The sequence below is a fragment of the Camelus dromedarius genome, chromosome 12 (assembly GCF_036321535.1).
Source record: "Camelus dromedarius isolate mCamDro1 chromosome 12, mCamDro1.pat, whole genome shotgun sequence".
NCBI classification, from domain to species: domain Eukaryota; kingdom Metazoa; phylum Chordata; class Mammalia; order Artiodactyla; family Camelidae; genus Camelus; species Camelus dromedarius.
In genome coordinates, this window is record NC_087447.1 from 43,265,725 (window position 1) to 43,285,917 (window position 20,193).

At 51.6% G+C, this 20,193-nt stretch overlaps 2 protein-coding genes across 13 annotated transcripts in view; one reads left to right on the plus strand and one right to left on the minus strand.

Moving 5' to 3' along the window:
• The window catches only part of RIC3 (RIC3 acetylcholine receptor chaperone), a 35,334-nt gene extending 28,052 nt beyond the window's left edge, over nucleotides 1-7,282 (plus strand). For 2 of the 12 annotated variants that reach the window (XM_064492594.1, XM_064492595.1), the window contains exons 6-7: nucleotides 2,400-2,756; nucleotides 3,129-4,500. In XM_064492594.1, the coding sequence (XP_064348664.1) occupies nucleotides 2,400-2,756; nucleotides 3,129-3,214 (443 nt within the window). In that variant the 3' untranslated portion in view covers nucleotides 3,215-4,500. Of the gene's footprint in view, nucleotides 1-2,399; nucleotides 2,856-3,128; nucleotides 4,501-6,070 lie in introns of those variants that run through there. The other 10 variants (XR_010383403.1, XR_004139274.2, XR_004139275.2 and 7 more) reach the window with 10 other exon arrangements.
• The window catches only part of TUB (TUB bipartite transcription factor), a 60,433-nt gene continuing 47,381 nt past the window's right edge, over nucleotides 7,142-20,193 (minus strand). The window contains 9 exon segments of the mRNA XM_064492593.1: nucleotides 7,142-11,632; nucleotides 12,103-12,274; nucleotides 12,495-12,593; nucleotides 14,104-14,221; nucleotides 15,029-15,141; nucleotides 15,392-15,589; nucleotides 16,021-16,139; nucleotides 17,205-17,372; nucleotides 18,560-18,700. Of these exon segments, the coding sequence (XP_064348663.1) occupies nucleotides 11,499-11,632; nucleotides 12,103-12,274; nucleotides 12,495-12,593; nucleotides 14,104-14,221; nucleotides 15,029-15,141; nucleotides 15,392-15,589; nucleotides 16,021-16,139; nucleotides 17,205-17,372; nucleotides 18,560-18,700 (1,262 nt within the window). The 3' untranslated portion in view covers nucleotides 7,142-11,498.

Consider the following 20,193-nt stretch of genomic DNA (forward strand, 5'->3'; position numbering starts at 1 on the left):
AAATCAGTAAGAGTTACCTGCCCTCTCATTCTAGAATTCTGAGATTGGATCTTGAATGAGTCTTCTTTGCAGCTTATCTTTATAATTTCCATTTCTTTGTCATTTTTATCTTTGTCCTAGGAGAATTCCTCACCTTGAACTTCTAGCATATTATTGTGGTTCTCAGTCATGTCCATTTCAACCTGCTGTTTTCTTCTATTAAGTTTAATTTTGTTTTGCAGTTATGGCTTTCTTTTTCTAACAGCTCTTTGCTCCCTGTTTTAGAGTGAAGCCTGGTTGGTTTTATCAGTGCAATAACCTGTTGAGTATTACTGGCAGTCAGTTATAAGTTTGACATTAACTCTTTGTTTCCTGCGTTGACTTTTTTTAGGGCCCATTTATATAGTTTGCTTAGTTTGGTTTCTCTGTTTTGAACTGCTTATTTCCTCTTAGGACAGTGAGTTTTTGTTGCTTGCTCATATTTTTAGTGAAGTTCTTGAGTAACCAGTAATAGTGACTGACATGGGCTACCTTAGTAGTTACGTGAGTTACTATTTGATTTTTCCTCAGCAGGCTTCCCCCTCTTAAACCAAAGCAGATAGTCATGGAAGTCCAAAGGTAAGCTTTGCTCTTGGTGTGGGGAGAAGGCAGGAACATGCCAGAAAATGGACTTCTCTTAAGCATTCAGTGGCTAGGAGCTAACTTGCAAGTAGACTTGCCCAGCCTCTGCCCTTCACCAGGTTGACTATGAGGGCCTTGGGTAGCTGAGATCCATTTCACCAAGCCTTCATCCATAGTCAGTTAAGCCTAGGAGTGAGGACTGTGTTGACAAGGTTCCTAACGTACTACAATCGGTGCTCATGAGGATGTGATAAGATGGACAGTTTTTTACATCACTGGTAGGACTAAGAATTTATACAATTCTTCTGGAAAGTAATTTGGCAGAGTGTAAAAAAGGCTTTTAAAATGTCCATTCCCTTTGATCTGGTTTTCATATTTCTAAAAGTCTATCTTAAAGAAATAGGGAAGTGGACATGGATTTATATTCAGAGATCTTAACTAATATGTAACTTATAATGGAAATTTGGAAAGAAACTGTCTTAAAAAGGAGAGGGATGGTGTATCATGTCAGTTATGTAGCTGTGCGGTGGCATAATTGTAGCCAACTTTAAAATGCCTGATAACATTATTATATCGTGAGCATTTCTCCATGTTGAATGAAAAAAATCCGGGTACAACATTTTATATCCAGTATGATCCTTCTTTGTTAAAGAAAAGAAAAATATATGTTTATATATGATAAAAAAGACCAGAGATAGTACAGCAAATTGTTATCAGTGGTGGGATTCTAGGTGATTTGTGTTTTCTTTTTAAAACTTGTGTTTTTCAAATTTTCTACAATGAGTCTGTATAACTTTTACTGTTTTTTGTTTGGTGTTTTTTTTTTTTTTTTTTTTTTTTTTTTTTGATTATCAATGTTGTAAAAATGTCTCTTCATACCCACCACGGCACCAAAAAAGACCCCTGGTTTTCAGAATTTGTAGGTGAAAAAAATTTGCCAATTATCATAATGTGCAAGTGGATTTTGAATTCTCCAGCTTTCACATTGCGCAGGGAGCATGGCTGCTATTGCCAGCACTGGCATATGAGCTCCAGCACGGCCCATCTGCCGCTCAGGCGCGGCTTGGCTGACACAGATTTATTTCATTTCGTTCTTTAATTTGGCACCATTTTCCCTTTTCTCATTATCGTTGCTGGGATTCATTTTGTTTACCAGTTTGTTGTTTTCTTTTGTTCCCTTTTGTGAAAATGGAGAAGCCAACAATGGGCATTCTGTCTTCTGAAAATGCAGTCCTTGTCCTTCGGGATCTTGGGCATGTCTCGCTGAAGTGCTCTGTTTCTGACACTTGCAAGCCATTTCAATTGTTTTGATGAGTAGAAGGCTTTGTGGTGTATTTTTCAAAGAGCTCAGCATTCCTTCCCTCCTCCCCTCCCCACCCCGGGAAGATTTAGAAATGGTTCCAAATAGAAATTATAAACATTAGCCTTGAGCTATGTGCTCTCCATCTGGTGTTTGGTACATTTTTTTCCCCCTGTAACTGAGACTCACGTTGTTTGTTTAATCTTCATCATTACTGCAGAAGCTTGAGGTGTGAGACGTACACTCTGCCCCGAGCACCCTGCACTTAAGAAGGGGATTTTCAACTGAATTGGTTTGTGTTTCAGAGAGCTGGGGGACGGTCAGCAGACCGTCAAGAATTTGCTCAGGTGAAACTTTAGCACTGTTAGAGGCGTTTTAGAGTTTTCTGGAATGGATTTGTTGGATAGGATGGCTGCTGCCTGAGAAGCCTCTTTAAGCCTGACGCTGTTTATTTTGAAGAGAAATTCTTTGTAAGACCTTGTGCCACTTTTTTCTCTAGGTTACCCTGAAGAGACTTATCCAATTTATGACCTTTCAGATTGCATCAAGCGTAGGCAAGAAACCATCCTAGTGGATTACCCCAACCCACAAGAGCCCTCTGCTGAAGAAATAGCTGAAAGAATGGGGGTGCTGGAAGAGGAAGAATCCGACCATTTGGGTTGGGAAATGCCTACTGACCCCAGAGCTCAGGAAGAGAATTCTGTTACCTTCTGTGACCCAAAGCCAGAAACATGCTCCTGCTGTTTTCCTGAAGAAGAGGATCCCGCTGTCTTGGCAGAAAATGCTGGATTCAGTGCAGACAGTTACAGTGAGCAAGAGGAAACCACTAAAGAAGTGTGGCCCCAGGACTTCAGAGGTGAAGGCTTGGGCATCAGTGATGATAAGGCACATCCAGGTGGCATGTTGAGGAAGCGGGGCCCCCAGGGTCTGGAATGAAAACAGCCAGTTGGGTGAGGTATCCATTACTCTAATCCCAAGGCAACCTTTCTCCATCTCTGATTTCATCCTTGGCCCTGTGTCCTGTACTTCCTTCTCTGTGTTTGAATATCATAGCCAATCAGGCCACTACCATGGATATCATGTATCCTTCCTGGTGCTTACACACCTGTCACCTTGTAGAACATCACAGAGATTAGTATGAATGCAAGACAGCTTCACTCTTTCTCTTCCTGCCTGTCCTCCATCAGAATTGATCCACTGAGTCATCTTTGATCTGTTGTAATTACAGATGGCACCCCTTGGGGCAGAGGTCAGACTCTTCGCACTAGGAATAACAGATGGTTTACCTGTGAACGAACATCAGATTACACATGATGAGGACTTAAGATTACAAGAGTGAAGATTTCAGAGTCCAAGATGCCTTATTCTGTAGGCCTTGAGCAGGTTAGTGGTCCGCTGGGTTCAAGAAGAAAACACTTTGTTTGTGGGGCTGATGGGGCCAGAGCTGGGCGAGACTTTGCTGTCTGAGCTGAAGCCCCTTCTTCACGCAAGGGCCTTTTTTAGGAGCATCGAGGCCTCCTCAGATCTGCGCTTTTCTCCAGAGTAGCAGAAGACTCCCACTGACCCAAGAATGAGCCCAGAAGTTTGTTGGGACGGTTTTGCCTGGATCTCAAGCTTCCTTTATCCCTGTTCTGCTTGATGGAACTGCCAAACCCAGAAGCACTTTATACCTCTGGTCTTCAGCGGCCAGAGGACGCTTTACGTAGAGACTTTAGTCCTTGCCCTGCAGAGCCAGGGTTTGAGGCTGCTAAGGCTTCAGGAAAGCCTGCCCAAGGGTGGCAGTCCTGCCATGAGATGCTTAGAAGGCCAGGAGCTGGTGATGGGAGAGAACTCGTGCCCTTATGGGCAGTCCTTGCTTAGAAGCTGTTTCTGAACGTTGTGCCCTCTGGCAAATTTATTCTTCTAACAAATCAAATTCAAACAGAAACGAGGACTGAGCTTGTGGACCGAGTGTTAGCCCAACAGGGAAGTTGCAGGGACCCAACAGAGCAGTGCCCAGGAAGAGACCATTTGTTCTCTGTGTGGCTATCTGGGTCTTTTGAGCTGGGCAGAGTAGGAGGTGGGTTAAGACTGGGAGAATTTTGACCAAACCAAAAGCCTAATCTCTGAGCTGCCATCTGTCATGTGTCTCCTTGAGGTAAGATGTATTCAGTCTAGTAAGGGTAAGTGAATTGTTTACAGGAAAGACCTGAGAGTTGAAAGAGGACACCTTCCCGAGGACATTCCCAGTCATGAAATGTGGAAGGCTTGAAAATTAAGAAATCATATGAAGGTAGACTTGGTGGTACACTGGGCTTTTAGAGTTCCCTTGTGCCTGGCATGAGTAAGAGGCCGGGAAAATAGCTGAAATCACACATTTAAGTGTAGTCACTGCTGTCACAAGGTACAGGATCATAGGAAGATGATGCGTCAGCCACTGCTAGGCATTTGTTAGTTAACAGCTACAGAAAAAAGTCATTTAAGACTGAGTCTACAGAAAGTATATTGCATCTGTCTCTGTGTGGAACCTTGGATTCACTTGTCAAGAATGCAGTTTAAAATGTACTAAAACCAGTCTAGATGTAATATAATGCTGAAGGTAAAAAATGATGTAGGTGCTCTTTACTGTTTCGGTAAATTATTTTCTGTGCTCTTTCTCTTCATTCACAGTGAGGAGAGTTCTGGGACCCTGGTTCAAGTTTCTTTTTTGCCTTAGGATATGATTCCCTTGTTAGAGATGTGTATTTGTTTCCTTCTAGCTGATTCATCCATTTATTCATTTAGCAGACACTGCTCAGAGCAGTGGGAACAAAAGGCTCAATTCCTACCTTTAAAGAAACTCGGTTTAACATGGGAGCCTTATCCAATTTATTTTTTTTAAATGATATGTGAACTATAAAAGAGCTCAAGGTCATGAATTCTGCAGGCAGAGAAATGCCAGTCACGATTCCATCTCTGTCTGTCCTCACTATAGAATCTTGCCAGATCCCTAGCCCCACGAGCCTCGGCTTTCTCGTCTCTAAAGCTGGGGAGTCAAAGTGCAGGTCTCACGGGGTGGTTATGAGTGCCTATAAAACAGCACTGGCCCTGTCTGCTCGCAGTAACCACTCAGTGGGCAGTAGCTGGCTGGCTTTTATTGGACAAGGTTTTGTGCTATAATTGAGATACGAACCCAAATCTATAGGAGCAAAGAGAATTTTTGCTAACGTACTCGCAAGAAACTTCACAGAGAAGGTGGGTCTTGAGGGATGCCAGAACTTTTCCAGGTGGGCAAGGGAGAGAAAGGACATTCTTGGCAGTGGTGTTAGAGCAGCCGGTTGTGAAAGTAAATGGATGTTCAGGTATTTTAATGAGGCTGGTGCGTTAGGTGTCACATAACCAACTCTTTATTTGGAATGTTAATGAGCGGAAGTGGCTTATGGAAATAGTTCCTGCCTGAAGTACTAGACCTCAGGATGGCTCCTGCTGCCCTTGTTCTTGGTTGGTTTATATAGCAGGACTGTGTCTATTTATATTTCAAACATTTTGATGTGCTTTTTGGTCATTTCAGATTAGGCAGCCCTTTGTTGGATTTTCCATTTATTCTTCAGGGATGACAGCTATATTTGTATATACAACCCAGGAAGACCAAAATCATGGGACTGGTTTTTGTTGTGATGCCGGCTGTCTTTCTCCTGGTCTTCATTTCTCAGAACCGGTCTGGGCTGTGAATGTGACCAGCCCCCTGACACTAGGTCTACAGTGACCTTTGGGCACTGTGGCAGAGCACAGTCGTATCTCTGGAGGCAGACAGTTGGCCTCAGAAACAGCTGCATCGCTGGGGACCATGGTGGGTGGTTTGGCCATGAGATCCCCATTCCTGGTCGGCAGGAGCACATGGAGAGCATTTCCCTCCAGGACTAGTGCAGAGTGAACGCTAGGAGCTGGGCCCAGAGTGGGGCGCTGAGGAGCGGGGCCGTGCTTGGCCTCTACAAGAGATGGCCTCTGAGAGTGATGGTCACTGTCTGTACCTTCTACGGGTGATCCGACAACTTATGGTCCAAACTGGGACACTGGGAAAAGGGAGCTTTAATAATAATCATGCCCCAATAATAGGTTAAAGCAGGACTCTCCGCAGGACTCTGTCATGGCTGTATAAGAGATCTGTCGTTAGCCTGACCACTAAACCACCACCACCTCCTTTCTTTTTAGTAATGCCCTGCATGTGCTATTTTCCAGAGGCAGAGCCCAGGAGCGAGGCCATGGTTCAGGTAGGACATAAAAACTCCAAATCTGGGGTAGTAAATAAACCAGCCCTACTTATTACCACACTCTTAAATTCCCTCAACCCAGACTATATGCTAAAGGAAAATCTAACACTTCAGCTACCCAGTGAGAATACCATGAAGTATCACTGATTTTGCCTTGATGATTTTCACACAATTCTTTCTAAAATGTACTTCATCTTTGCTATTTTTCCTTTTCCATCTTCTTAGATTTAAGCACTGATTTCCTCATGTATGAACTGGGAATAATATCCCCCTTGCAAGGCCGGTAGGATTCAGTGAGATGCTGTGTATCATGTTTGTCCAGGGCGTGCATGTGGTAGGTGCTCATGACAGTGTCATCCACAGGATCACACTGTCATCAAGTCCTGTGCTGCCTGAAACCCTCCACGGCTACTCTGCTGGGAATGGCCCAGAGCAGAGTCCTGCAGTCTTGGGGCAGCTTAACTTTGACCACCTCCCTCAGGATCAAACCCGTAGCTTTCATGTCTGCTTCCAGCCACAACTGCAACCTCCCTTGCTCAGGCTTCATATTTGCCATAGGCTGAAAAGAAAATTGCCAAGCCTGCAGCGGGGTTGTCCTGTTGAAACAGGTTAGGCTGCTCTGCCTAGAGCTCGAGGAGTCAAGTGGCTGGGTCGTCATGTCGTTCCTACCACTTGGGCCCTCTTTTTGTTCCTATCGGCCAGGCCCACAGGGGTTTACTCAGGACCCAGCAGCCCGTCCTTCTCGCTGGCTCAGCTGGCCTGCAGAGGATGCTCTAACTGAAGTACCTTCTGTCCTTACCATTCTTCCAGCCCTTCCCGACCTCTGCGTGACTTGAAGAGCACGGCCAGAGGGAAGATGTGTAATTACTTCTAAACAAGCTATGATCCCTTGTTATCACCACCTTCCTGCCCACCCCTGAGGCTCTTAGGACAGAAGGAATGAATGGTGTAGCAAAAAACTTTTAGGTAAGAAATGTTATTTCTTTTATAGGGGAAAAAAATTGCACAGAAGTGTTGAAACATTTCAAGTTTAATTTGGTATAGGGTCTGTACTGAGACAAACACTAAGTTCTACAACATACATGATGTCAACATGGGAAAATACCAACTCTGTCATTGCACATACCAATAAATACATATATCTGCTCCAGAATACCAAAGAGTTTATTCAAAAAGTCACTTAATAAAAGCACAGTTTTGCAAGTTTGTCTAAAACTCCAGGTAATTTTGAACAAAAATAAAATGTCTGACCACTCCAAAATAGGAAAAGACAATCTTGTGCAAATAGACATACACATCCTAGGCATTATGAAAACTGGCTAAATGTATGCTCCCAACAAGAGAAGGTTCACCCATCCTAAGTCCCCTTTGTCACCAAATGGAGGATTAGAGGCCAGAGTTGGGCTTCCCTTTCTAAGCCACTCTGTCCCTCTCTAGGAAACTCAGATCTCGGCCTAATCTCCAGCTCTGCCTGGACCTTAATGGTGAAGGTTGGGGAGGGACGGAAGAATAGAAGAGGAAAGGGGTGTGACATCTTTCTTAGGAAAGATAAAAGGCACAGTGATGAGCTAGAAAGTGATGAAAACAAGGACCAACTTCCACTCACCCTGAGTCCCACTGCAAGCTGTAACAGTCCTACCTCCCGACTGTGGAGACGAGAAAACAGACCTAGAAAAATTACTTGTTGCTCAAATCACTTGGTCACTAAGTATAGTAGTGCTTTCTGTAAGACCAACTAACTTGCCTCCCAACTTGGGTGAAAAAAGCAAACCTGTCCCAGTACTCCTGCTGAACCTCTCCCCACATACCCTGAGATGACAGAAAACTGCCAACTGGAGATGTGGAAGGACAGGTGACCAGTACACTCAAACAAGAGCCCGTCCTTTGGCCTGTTCCTGGGGGCAGCTACAGTTCTACAAGCCGGGGCCCAGCACTGGGCTGAGTGCAGGGGAGTCAGGCCGTACTCTGTCCTGGACACCACAAGAAAGAAGACTCATTCAGTATATGAAAAAAAGTGTGCTCTTGGCATCCTGAGGTGACGGGGGTATCTCAGCTGGGGTGAAGGCTTACAGAGAGGGGAGGCCAGTGTTACTGCAGTAAGGGGAAAGCAGGGACTCCTAGATGGAATTTGTGCTTGCAAAACAGAGCCACAGGCATGGCCAACCCAGCATCTCCCCTCACTGCAGGCCCCACTGTAAGGAAAGGATGGGCAGCTTAGTGTAAAATCATCAGTGTGGCTTATTAAATTCACAACTGCCTCTAAATAGACAGTAAATCCATTTAGAGGTAAGTGCCTTGCTATTTCCAGAGCAAAGAAAAACGTCTGCTTCTACAGCTTTGTTGCCCTGTCACTAAAGGAGGTGGGCTCCAAAGGTTCTCTTCTAGCCTGTGGCGCTCACGCTCCCGGGCTCCTAACACCTGTCCTCAGCACAGGTCTGGACCCTACGTGCTCCTTCGGAATTGGTGTCATGATTTTTAAGGCACGTTCAACTACAAGATGTTCAAATTCATCCAAAAGCATGCATGCAACACACCAGTTTCCTCAGCTTATGCGGACCGGGAACTGAAAAACATTTTTGGATGGTGTCTCCCCAGTCAGAAACGTGGCAGAAAGACTTGGGAGACCAGGTACACTTTCGGATCAAAGAGCATGAAATGAATGAACAAAATCCACATGTGATCATGCCTGTATCCTTAGTCCTTTCCTACTCACCCGTAGAAATGATCGTATGATCGTATGATCGTAATAGGAAACCTCGGTTGATTGTTTGCAGATTGCCCTTTGCCCCAAATACAGAGACACAGACAAACACAGAGCACCTTGGAGCCAGAAGGGGGAAAAAAAGCTGAAATTGGAGAAGAGTTGGGGAAGTGAACTTCACTGCTCTGTGGAACTGTTTTGGGGCATTGTTTTGAGGTGTGGCACTGGGAGCAGTTACAGAGAAGCTGCCTAAGGTCCTAGCTACCCACCACCCTTTGGGACTGTTCTTTCCATCACCAAGTTCCCTGCCCAACTGAGGACCGTCTGGGTAGAGGGTATGAAGGACCAGAACTCTTACTATGGGAGAGGCTGAGCCCCAGGGGCCCTGGCAGCTTTATGAGTCTTTGGGCCCATGGCTGTGAAGCCAGTGGTCAAGGAAAGCCAGCATCACCAGGCATGGGGTCTTAAGAATAGACCTTGTGAGGCTGGGTGACTCAACTGCTCTTACTTGTCACTGCCCAACAGAGGGTTCTGTTGCTGAGCTCCCCTTCTCTAGGCCCGGGCTGGAGATCTCAGCCCACCTTCCAGACCCCACCAAAATACTCCTTCAACCTCCGTCCTGAATACGAGAGGAGAAAGCAGAGGGCAAGTTTCCCATTGTGCTTCTGATGAATTTCCAACTCTGCCACCAGGACCCCACCTCTCATGAGGATCCAAATTAGCTTGTTCTACCTTAAAACTGTAGACAGAGAAACAGCCTGACTAGACTTCAGAGATCACCTAGTTTCCATCATTCCAAATGTCAGCAGGTCTCTCCTCCCAAAGTCAGGAAAGGAAGAGCCAAACTGGGACTACAGAAAAGGAGGAAGGACGGCCCTACAGTGTTTCACTGGGAAGTGGACCAGCTCCAGTACAAGTGCTGATGCCCTCAAGATGGCCCCAGGTCGAGTGTCTAGAAACTAGGCCATGTGAACAAAACCTGGATCGCTCACAGAGACGAATGCCCCCGGCACAGGCAGACCCCTGCTAGAACCGGTACGCCCTGCTCCAAGCGCGCCACACCGGAGACCCAGGATACCAGGAGGTGAGGGCGCACTATTCCACTGAAGTCAAAACAACTCCTTCACCTCACTCAGAGCCCCGCTAACATGTTTAAAGTATGACTTTAAAAAACCAATTCCTATGTAGTTTTTCCAAGCACGTCTGTCTGCTCTGAAGTGAGGAACTACTGCCTGCTTCCCACTAGTTTCTGCTCTCCATCTGGGCAAGTAGCCCCGGTCGGGGTAAGTGACAAAAACACAGGAGTCCCCAAGCCTTCAGAGTAGATGGTGCCACCTGAGGAGGAGAGATCAGGCCCGACCGCGCACAGCCCACGTGTCACCCCGAGAGGAAGATGGGCAGCAGCCTTGCTAAGCCCTGCCCGCGGGGGGAAGCCAGACCCAGGCCTGGCCTGATCGGGGACTGCAAAACCAGACAGCTTTCAGCAGGGAACTGCCCGATTTCCTACTGAAATGGTTTCAACCTCATCAACTCTTGACATTTCTAAGTCTCTGGAAATGCACACAACGGCATGCAGACCGGACCCAGGAAAGCGAGAGAGCAGTTTCTTGGGGGAGGGTGGGAACAAGGAAATCAAGGGAGCTAAAGTTCTGAATTCTGCCACTACCCAGCCAGGGGACCCAGGGCAAGCGCCACCTTCTAGATACTAAGGATCCTGCCACCTCTGATGTCTTGTGATTCTAAGATATCCCCTGCTCCCCTCCCCCATCCCATTCCCAGCTAAGGAGACCACACACAAGCCCTCAGCAACCACGGCCCAGGCTGACTGCTGCGGGGACTGAAGCACAGGCAGGAGCCCCAGGCACTCGTGCCTGTGCAGTCTGGGCTGGCGCCCCGAGGTCTGTGCAGGGGCTGCTCAGTACAGCATTCCTGGGGCAGCTGGCGGGGCTCCAGGTAGCCCTGTTCCCTGCCCTACCTGCGTGCTGAGCCTGGGCCCCGCGGGCCCCTCCTCTAAGACACCTGGCCTCCTGCCACCTCTGTGCATACAGAGAAATCCTATCAAAGTCAAATCAACTTGAACCCTGCCCCCACCCCAGCCCATTCCCACAGCCACAACGGGGCCCCTGCGGTCCTGACGAGGTCCCATCACTCACCTTTTCTCACCCTTGTAGCTCCTCCCAGGCCGGGCTGAGGCCTTTGCAAGTTGCAGGACTTTCTGCAGTTGTCAGAGCCAGGCTCGGCTACTGAGCCCTTGGCCGTGTAAAGCTGACATGCCCTGCACACTAACACACACGCTCACTGTGCCCTCACTGCTGGGGACCCGTCATCATCCGACATCTGGGCAGCAGCCCTACTTTGTGTTCCCTCCTCCCGCCTCCCTGGCTGAAGGGGCTGCCCAGCTTGGCAAATGTGACTGCAGCGGGATACTAGCCCAAGAGTTAGGGGGTACACTGACCTTGGGGCACAGAAAGAATTCACGCTGGTCCCTTCATACCCACCCATCCTCAGCAGCGGAGGCAGAGCCAGTTCTGGATGGCTGGGCCCAGGGGCCCACTGAGAACCAAAGGTTCGTCTGCCAGGAGGCCTAGGTACAGGGGTCGGCAGGGCGGTCTCCGCAGGCAGGCAGCTCCACTCCAGGCTGGGCAACCCCAAGGGCAGGAGGCAGCCTCTACTCGCAGGCCAGCTTGCTGTCGAAGCTGGACAGGGCAATGGCAAAGGCCTGCAGCGCACACAACGGGTAGTTGTAATCCATGGTGAACACGTCCTCTGCTACGCGGCCAAACTGCATCACGATGTAGTCCGCTGGAACCAGGCACAGCGTGGACAGAGACAGGCGGGCAGAGCAGGGATGGTGCAGATGGGGAGGGACAGACACCCAGATCACAAAAGGGTAGAGAAAGCGAGAAGCAGAGATGCCGAGGGAATCCCAAAGGAGGTAAAACAGACCAATTGAGAGAAGCAGCAGGAGAGACAGAACAGATGGCAAAGGGGAAAGACGCACGCAGACAGCAGGAGACAGGGAAGGAGAGAGAAAGTCCATTCACAGGGGGTCCCCACACCTGAGACTCTGCCTAGTGCACAGGATCTAGGGTCAGAGCTCCAGAGAAGGTTCCTCCAGGGCCTTTGTGGTTAGAAAGTTCTTTACATCTAACCTAAGTCGTATAATCCACGTCCTTAACCGCGGACCTACATGGGCAGGGCGAGGCGAGCTGAACCCCACTAAGGGCCCCAAGTGGCGCGTGAACATAACGAGTAAGGGCAGAAGCACTCACGGTCATTGCCGTGGATGATCTGGAAGTTCTTCACGGAGGCCTGTGTGACGCGCCCGTGGAAGTTGAGTACGTAGGACTGTGTGTCGTCATTCCAGACGGGCGTCTTGTTTTGCAGCTCAATGATACTCTCCGTGTTCTTGTTCTGCCAGCGCGCTAGCAGCGTCTCGTGCTCCTGGGAGGGCGGCATCAGCTGAGCCAGGCTGAGCCAGCACCCTGACCACCCCAGAGAGGGCTCTGCCCCAGGGGTGGGGGCCCTTAGAGTGTCCTGGACCTCCAGGGCTTCCCACACTGCGTCTCCTCCACATATACACACTAGCTGGAGTTCTGCCCTTACAAGCTCATGCAGAGGCTGGGGTGATGGGGAAGGCGGGCGGGACTGGGGAGAGACTCACGTTGCGGGGCCGGATAGAGACTCTCTCGTGAACCATGGTCATGCCGGGGACAATCACACTCATCTTCCGTGGCCCCTTGAAACCTAAGACATTTGTTTCCTAGGAAAGAGAGAAAACACTGGCCGTCTGAGGACTCTACTTACCTACTGGAGAGACCCAGGGGAGGGAATAAAAATGAGCTAGTTTTAACCACTGGAATGTCCACCAGACATCTCTAAACTTACCACATCCACAGCTTGGCGCCTGAGTCCCCACTCTGCCCAAACTGGCCTCCTCACCTCAGTTAAAGGCAACTCAATTCTTCTGTTTGCTCAAACTACTGGGACTCATACTTGATGCCCCTCTTCCTCTCCCACCCCACTTCTAACCCATCAGCAAATGCTGTCAGCTCTTCCTTCAGATTATAGTCAGAATTCAACCACTTTCCACCACCGCCACCTCTCGCCGACATCACAGCGCTAGCCTTTAACTGGACTCCTTGTTTCTTTCCATCCTTGGCCCCTTGCCCTCCTCATCATCATGTGTTCCTCACACAGCAGTGAGTGGTCCTGTTAAGTCAGACTGTTTTCCTCCCCAGTTCATTCAAAGTCAAAGCTGAAGGTCTTACCTCGACCTGCAATGCCTCACATAATATGGCCCCATTAGCGCCTCTCTTCCCCACTTCCTCTCTGCATCCGCTCCGCCCTCCTTGCTCTTCTCCCTAATCACCAGGCATCCAGGGCTTTTGCCCTCGCTGTTTTCTCCCCGACACCTACATGGTGGGCTCTCACTTCCTCTGGCCTTTACCTAAGCGCTACCTCGGGGAGGCCCTCCCTGCCATCATTCCTAGAAGGGCACTCCTATCTCTTCCCTGCTTTATTTTTTCCTTCTTAACATTAATCGGGAATTATTTTGCTTATATGACGGTTTTATAGCTTATCTCCCCCACCAAGGGTTTAAGCCCCATAAAGGTATATATGTTTGTATCTCTTGTTCACTACTGTATTCTCAGTGCCTCCCTCAAACAGCACCTGGAACGTAGTGGAGGCTAAGTAACTGAAGAGATTCAGGCTGCCTCCCCAAAGCTGACCGGCAGGTGGCACCACGAGATCATACAAAACAGCTATGGATTCCCAATTAGCCTCCAAAAAATGCCCATGACCAGGCTGACGGTACCAGTCCCTCATTTCAGAATGAGATGGAGTAATCCCCTATTCATATTCGTTTGGTCATTTACGAGCCATAAATGGCAAGTGATCCAACCTCTGATCTTCAGTTTCCTCATCTATATAATAAAATAGGATAGAGCTCTTAGGTTGAATATTAAGTGAGATGATTATACTAAGTGCCTGATAGTCCATTCAGGACCTGAATACCAGGGGGAGGGTTTAAGGGTGGCTCCAACAAGAACCCAGGCCTCTGCCTCCTCTCCAGGAGGCCTCCAGGCTGGGCTGCAGAGAGCCAGGCCTAGTTCCCAAAAGTCCGCAGGCAGGGGTCACTCCACAGAGGGCAGCCCGCTGCGCAGCCTTGTCTGTCCACAAAGATAGGTGGGATAGGCCACAGAACAAGTAGCAAGTCCCGAGTGTCACGTCTAGCCTGGAGACCAGAGACCCAGGCACCCACGACTCACGTAGCATACGGCAGCCAGCTCCTGGCGCAAGGTTCCACTTTCCAGAGTTGAGGAGGATGCCTTCTGCGGGTTGACTCCATTGTCATAAACGGTGAACTTAGTGCCCATGAGGTTGGACCTGGAGGACAGGCACAATCAGTATAGGGTCGTGCACCCTCTGCCCTGGGGCAGGGAGCAGCTCAGGGTCTATCCTATGAGAAGCCTGCAAAGCATTCTGGGCTGGGCCAGGAGCAGACCTGGGGGCACAGTGCCCACAGAATCCCCATCTGTGAAGGCGCTTCCTGGACTTGCTCTGAGTTGAGGCAAAGAGCATCTCAGTTCAGTTCAGGGAAATTTGGGTTCCACAGAAAGCCTCCCTGGAGGAACAGGAGTGGCTTCCCTCATGGGACATGAGCAGGCAGAGTGGCATCTGGCAAGCCTGTGAGGGGACTCAGCACCCCAAGGAGGGTGGAGGAGATGACCTGCTCTGTCCTGCCCAACCTGAGTTTGGGTGCAGCTCCATCTCCAGCTTTAATTCCTTGCCTCTAAGCTTGATTTATGCTCCCAGATCCAGTGCTCTTCCTCAGCAAACCCTCCCTCACCTAAGGCTGAGCTCAGGGCCTTCCCCAACCCAAGGGCTCACTCAGCCCTGCCCCCCTGGCACCAACCATGGTGGCCTACATCATCAGTGACATCCTGGGGTTTGACCTATTGCCCTTAGTAGGCCTGCACCCCCCTGCCCCTGCCTGGGAGCAGCTTCGGGTAGGATGTGTGGGCTCATCTCCAAGTCTGGCTCTAGGCTGGCACAGATCTAGGCCTATGGTTGATCTGACAGAGAAGACCCTGGGAGAGCACCTGACCTCCTTCAGGGACAGGAGGTGCCCCCTACAGAGAGCCTGCCCCTGCCTCCCCCACCCTCGCCGGCTTCCTTCAGGAGTGCTGGTACCGCAGTTTCCCAATGTAGCTGTCCCCTCCTCGAGACAGGTCTGTTGGGTCCACAGAGATGAGGTAATTGGAAGTTTTACTCTTCTTCCTCTTCCTTCCCGCCAGGAGGAACACCTTGGGGAGTGGAGTGAGGTCACATTCCAGGCCCAGCCTCCAGTCCACACACAATCACAGGTGCCACTCGCACAAGTGACTCCCTCGCTCCAGCTCCCAAACACACACACATGCACCAACTAGGCACGAGGGCTTTCGTCCCCTGGGGGGGGACAGAAAGGAGAGTGTCGGAGCTGAGGCTTCCAGTCCCAGTCCAGCCCCCAGGACCTCAAGCCCATCTGGTGAAGCTGCGTGCCCAAGCCAATCTCACCTTCTTCCCATCCTCGCGGTCCAGGTGCAGAAAGTAAGTGGGGTACATGCCTCGGTCCATGCCCTTCTTGTCCCGTGTGATACGGCACTTGATGGTGATGCCCTGGGGTGCCGGCCTCAGTGCGAACTCCTCAAGATCCTGGACCTCAACATCCACTGATGGCTCTGGGGCTGTCGGGCTGGGGGCTGAGGCTGCCTCCTACAGAGGAGAGAGTAGGAGCTGAGCCCCAGGAACCCTGAGCAGCTAAAATGGACGGTCCAGGATCCAAAGCTGCCCCTAGTCGGGGGGTGGTGGGAGACAGGGCAGGGGCTCTGGGATGTGGGCCTGGCCACCCTGGCCCTGGGGTCAACAGCTGGCCCTTCCCTCACCTTAGCAGCCCCTGGGGGTGGAGGTGGATGAACCGGGCAGGTTCTAGAGGTCATCCTGTCCAATTCCAACTCCCCCACCCTTCTGGCCTGGCTGAAGAGAAAGGAGGCTGGGTGGGAGGACATAAGAGCCCAGTCAGGAGGAGATCTTGGTAAGTACCTGGCCCAGCCTTTGTCCCCAGAGAAGCCATCTCTCCATCACTTCTCCACACTCGCTCCCCTCCCACTGGGGGGATGCTGCTGGGCAGGAGCCTCTGCACTCACCCTGACGGACTTCCTGCTGGTGGCAGAGCTGGGGCGGGTGTTGCTGTTTAGTTGGGAGGAGCTGGAGCTGTTCTCTTCCTCCTCCTCCTCCTCTTCAAAGCTCATGCTGCCGGAGACGCCTGGGCCGTGCAGAGGAGCAGGAAGGGATGAGCCGTCAGACAGGCACACCTAGTCTCCCGTCCACAGGCTGTCACTTCTACACACACACACACACACACACACACAGCGCCGCATGTACACACATGCACTCACACACTCCCACACATACATCCAGGTACACACAGGACACACTTCCCCTCTCTCAAATGTGATCTGGCGCTGGTCACTACCCTTGGGTGCAGCCCCACCTCCCAGCTTCAGCTCAGTCAGACCTTTCCTCTCCAGCAGTCAGGGTATCCCGTCTCCCATGTAGCAAGGCCTGAGTTGGGCTGACCCTGCGTGGGAGCCTCCATTTCTGGCCTCCACTAGAGGCCTTGGCTGGCATAGGCCATGGAATTTTCTTGGGAAAGGCCCAACTCCTTACTCAGCCTGACATATGGGGCCCACCAACTCCTCTCCAAAGCCCGCCTAGGCCCCCATCTACGTGCCTCTTCCCTCCTGGCATGCCATCCCCAGTCTCCAGCTGCCTCAGTAACCCTTTCTCCAGGAAGCTGTCCCTAGTGCGATTTCTCAGAACGTGTGCACTGCTGGGCTGCCAGCTGCCGCCCCATGCCGGGGGCTGCCAGCTGCCGCCCCATGCCGGGGGCTGCCACAGTCCCTGGGGCAGAGCTCATGGTGGGGAAACTATCAGGGCAGCACGCTTCCTGAGGGATCAGCCCTGCCTCTCAGCCTCCTGGCCCTGCTCCCCCTGGCTCAGTGGGCAGAGGGGGAACATTTGGCAAAAGCTTTTTCAAAGGAACCAAAGGGAAAGGAAATCTGTCCCTGAACCTGGGCCTCTCTGGGGGCATGAGACGGGTGAGGAGAGAGAGGACCAGGCTGTGGGCTGGTTGGTTACCTTCGTTCATATGTCTTTCCCTTAACTTAGCCTTATCAGGGGCCCCTGCCCAAGTTTCTCATTGGTCTCCAAGTGTGCCCCCTACCAGGGCCTGGAACAGACACAGGAGGGCCATGCTCTCCAAGAAGGGTGCATCTGAGAACCTGGGACTGAGCTTTGGGGGGTGTCACTGGACCCCCACGAGGCTCACCCTTCCTCTGCATCGCAGCACGGATGTCCTGCCCGCTGGGCTGTGTGCCCCCACCAGCTGCCGTCTCCCCCGCGTCCCGGTCGTGGTCTGACTGGCCCACAGTCAGGATCTGCACGGGGCCTCGGGCCTCAGACTTGTCTTCTGCCAGTGCTGCTGGCCCGCCGGTGCCTGCAGGCCATGGACATTCCTGAGTCTCATCGGGGTTGTGGGGTGGAGGGCAGGAAGAGCCTGGATTCTCAGATGTCCAGGAAGAGGTTGAGGGATGAATGCAGGGACCCTCTGAAAACTTTATTTGCAAAACTGAATTTTAAAAACCGAATGACTGCTGTCAGCCTCTTAACCACCAGTGAGCTAGGAAGGGGCATGGGCTTCGTTTCTTCTGCTGTTCCCCTAGACTGGCTGCCAAGGGTTGCACTGAGATGCCCCACATCCCTAGGCAGACAGCAGCCAGCTACAAAACCAGCCACACAGTGAGAAGCATGAGAGGGAAAACAAAGCTGGATGCAGACACAGTGAGGCCACCACTCAGCACGGACGTGGCCAGCTCCACATTGTCAATGCTGACATCCTCTCTCTCTTGCTGACACACATACAGACTCACACACGTCACTAAACACGTGGGACCCCTCGAAAAAGACCAAGGTCGCATACGCTTGCCATCTCAAATGGAGGGCCTTCCATGCCCCATCAACATTCCTGCCCAAGATGCCACAACCTCAGTACCAGAAGCAAGGCCTGGCCCACACATCTGGGCTCTGCCCAAAATGCTGTGGTCAGCTCCAGAAGCCTACGGACCCTGACGCCACTATCCAACCAGGACCCAGAGGCCTGGAAGTCACTCCCACAGACAAGGGTTGAAGAGACAGGGGTCTAGCCAGCAGACACAGGACTCAGGCCGGGGCCACTGAAACTTGGCCTTGATCTCCAGGGATCTTTTCTGGAGGGAGAAGAGCAGAGGGAACAGACTGGTCTGTGAGCCAAGAGAGGGACTGGGACTAGAGGAGAGAGTGGAGGATGCCCAAGAATGGGACGGCAGCCTGGGAGCCAGTGAGCCCCACTGGAGGGAGCATCCTGGTCAGGATGGAGGTAGAGGCGCTCAGGCCAGGTGGGAGGGGCTTCCTGGGCCAAAGCTGAGCTGAACTTCACTTCCTGGCAGCACGGGAGGCTGGCCCGGGTGCCACATGAGCTAGAGGCAGCCTGTGAGCCGGCTGGGTGGGGGACCCGAGTGCCATTCTGTGCCCTCACCGAGGCCTTCCACCCGGTCCCTCGTGCCCAGGTCTGGAGGATAAGCCTCCCGCCAACCCCACAGCCGGGACCAGGCCTCCTGCGGAGGGCGGCAGTGAGGGCAAGCCAACCTTTGTGCTTCCCCTTCTTCTCCTTCCTAGAGGCCCCGCCCTGGCCCCCTGCTGCAGCTGCCTTGGTCCTCTTGGCTGAGGCTGGTGCTGTGGGGCGGGCGGCTCCCAGTGGCACACTGGCAAGCGAGTCGGCCTCTTGAACTGCTCAGGAGAGAGCCCAAGACAGAGAGAGAGAGAGAGAGAGAAAATGGGCACAAGGTGAGACCAGAGCTCCAGCACAACACTTCCCAGCTGCCCCACCATTGCCCAAGCCCCACCAGGGCCTCTGTACTATCATCTCTAATAGGCAGAGGCACACAGGGCAGGATGAGCTCGAAGGAGGCAGCACCCGCCCCCCGGCAGGGTGATAAAGTCAACAGCCTGGCCTGCGCCAACCAACCTAGGAGCAGAGCGGTCAGTGCTCTGGGTCAGCAAAGCTCTGGGTCAGCAAACGTTCGAGCCCGGGCAGGGCGAGGGAGAGTGTCTGCCAAAACACGCATCATCGGAGACGGTAGATGCAGACGGAAAAGGCTGCATCCCCTGGAAGAGACCTGAGCGAGGGCAAGCACTCCAGGGAGCCGAACTGCCTCACAGGGCAGCCCCTGGAGCAGAATAACCCACACAAGGAGCTGCACACCAGCAGAGAGGTCTTGGGAGGGCCACAGTTGGGTGTCTCCGCACCCTGCAAGCATCAGACCCCCACTCTGCTCAAAGTCCTTGAGTGCTTTCTCACTGCTGTTAAGAGGACGTCCAGCGTTCTCCTGCAAGTCTGGCTCCTCCATCTCCCTTCCCCTAGGCCTAGCTGCACACTCACCTCGGGCACCCCAAGTCCCAGCCGTACCAGGCTCTTTCAGTGCCTCAGACAATCTGGACTCCCTTCTGCCACAGCCTTGCTCTGACTGTCCCACCGCCTGGACGGCCCTCCTGACTGCCGCCCCCTAACTCCCACTCCTGCAGATTCCAGCGCAGACCTCACTCCTCAGGGAAGCCGCTAGTCTGGGAGCAGACTCTCTGCCATTCACTCACTGAGTCTGGCTCCTTTCCATAAAGCACACCTAGGACAACCTGTTTAATTCTCACTCCCCTCCTAGACCTTAAGTTCATAAGAAAACACACACACCCATCTGTGCTCACCCATTTGTGGAGCCCCAGACTCTAATCCAGAGCCTGACACAAGGAGGCTCTCAATAAATATTTAGGAAACAGATGCATACATACAAGCACAGCCAGTAGGTCAAAACTCTACTGGGATAAACTGTGGGTTCTGATTTAGGTCAGACTCCCTCATCCTCCCCTGGGAATGATCCCCTTGTAGTTAACACTAAGAGCCAGCAGAGGGCAGAGCAGGAGGCAGCTGACGCTGCAGGGCGGTGGGGGCAGAGTGGGGCGGGGCTCTGGGAAACCAAGTCCCAGGTCAGCCAGCCCCGGAAGCAGCCTCCTCAGAGCTGGGGAACACTGGCCCCGGAGAAGCTGCCTGCACCTAGCCTGGTCTGGAGTCTCAACAGGGAACAGGGAACAGCATTCAGTGGATTAGACCTTGGAACGCACCATGGCTGCTTCAACTTTCAAAGCCATAAGAGAATTTTCTTCACTTCACAGAGGAGGAAGCAGATCCAGAGAGTGTAAGTGACTTGCTTATAGTTACAAGCAAGCAG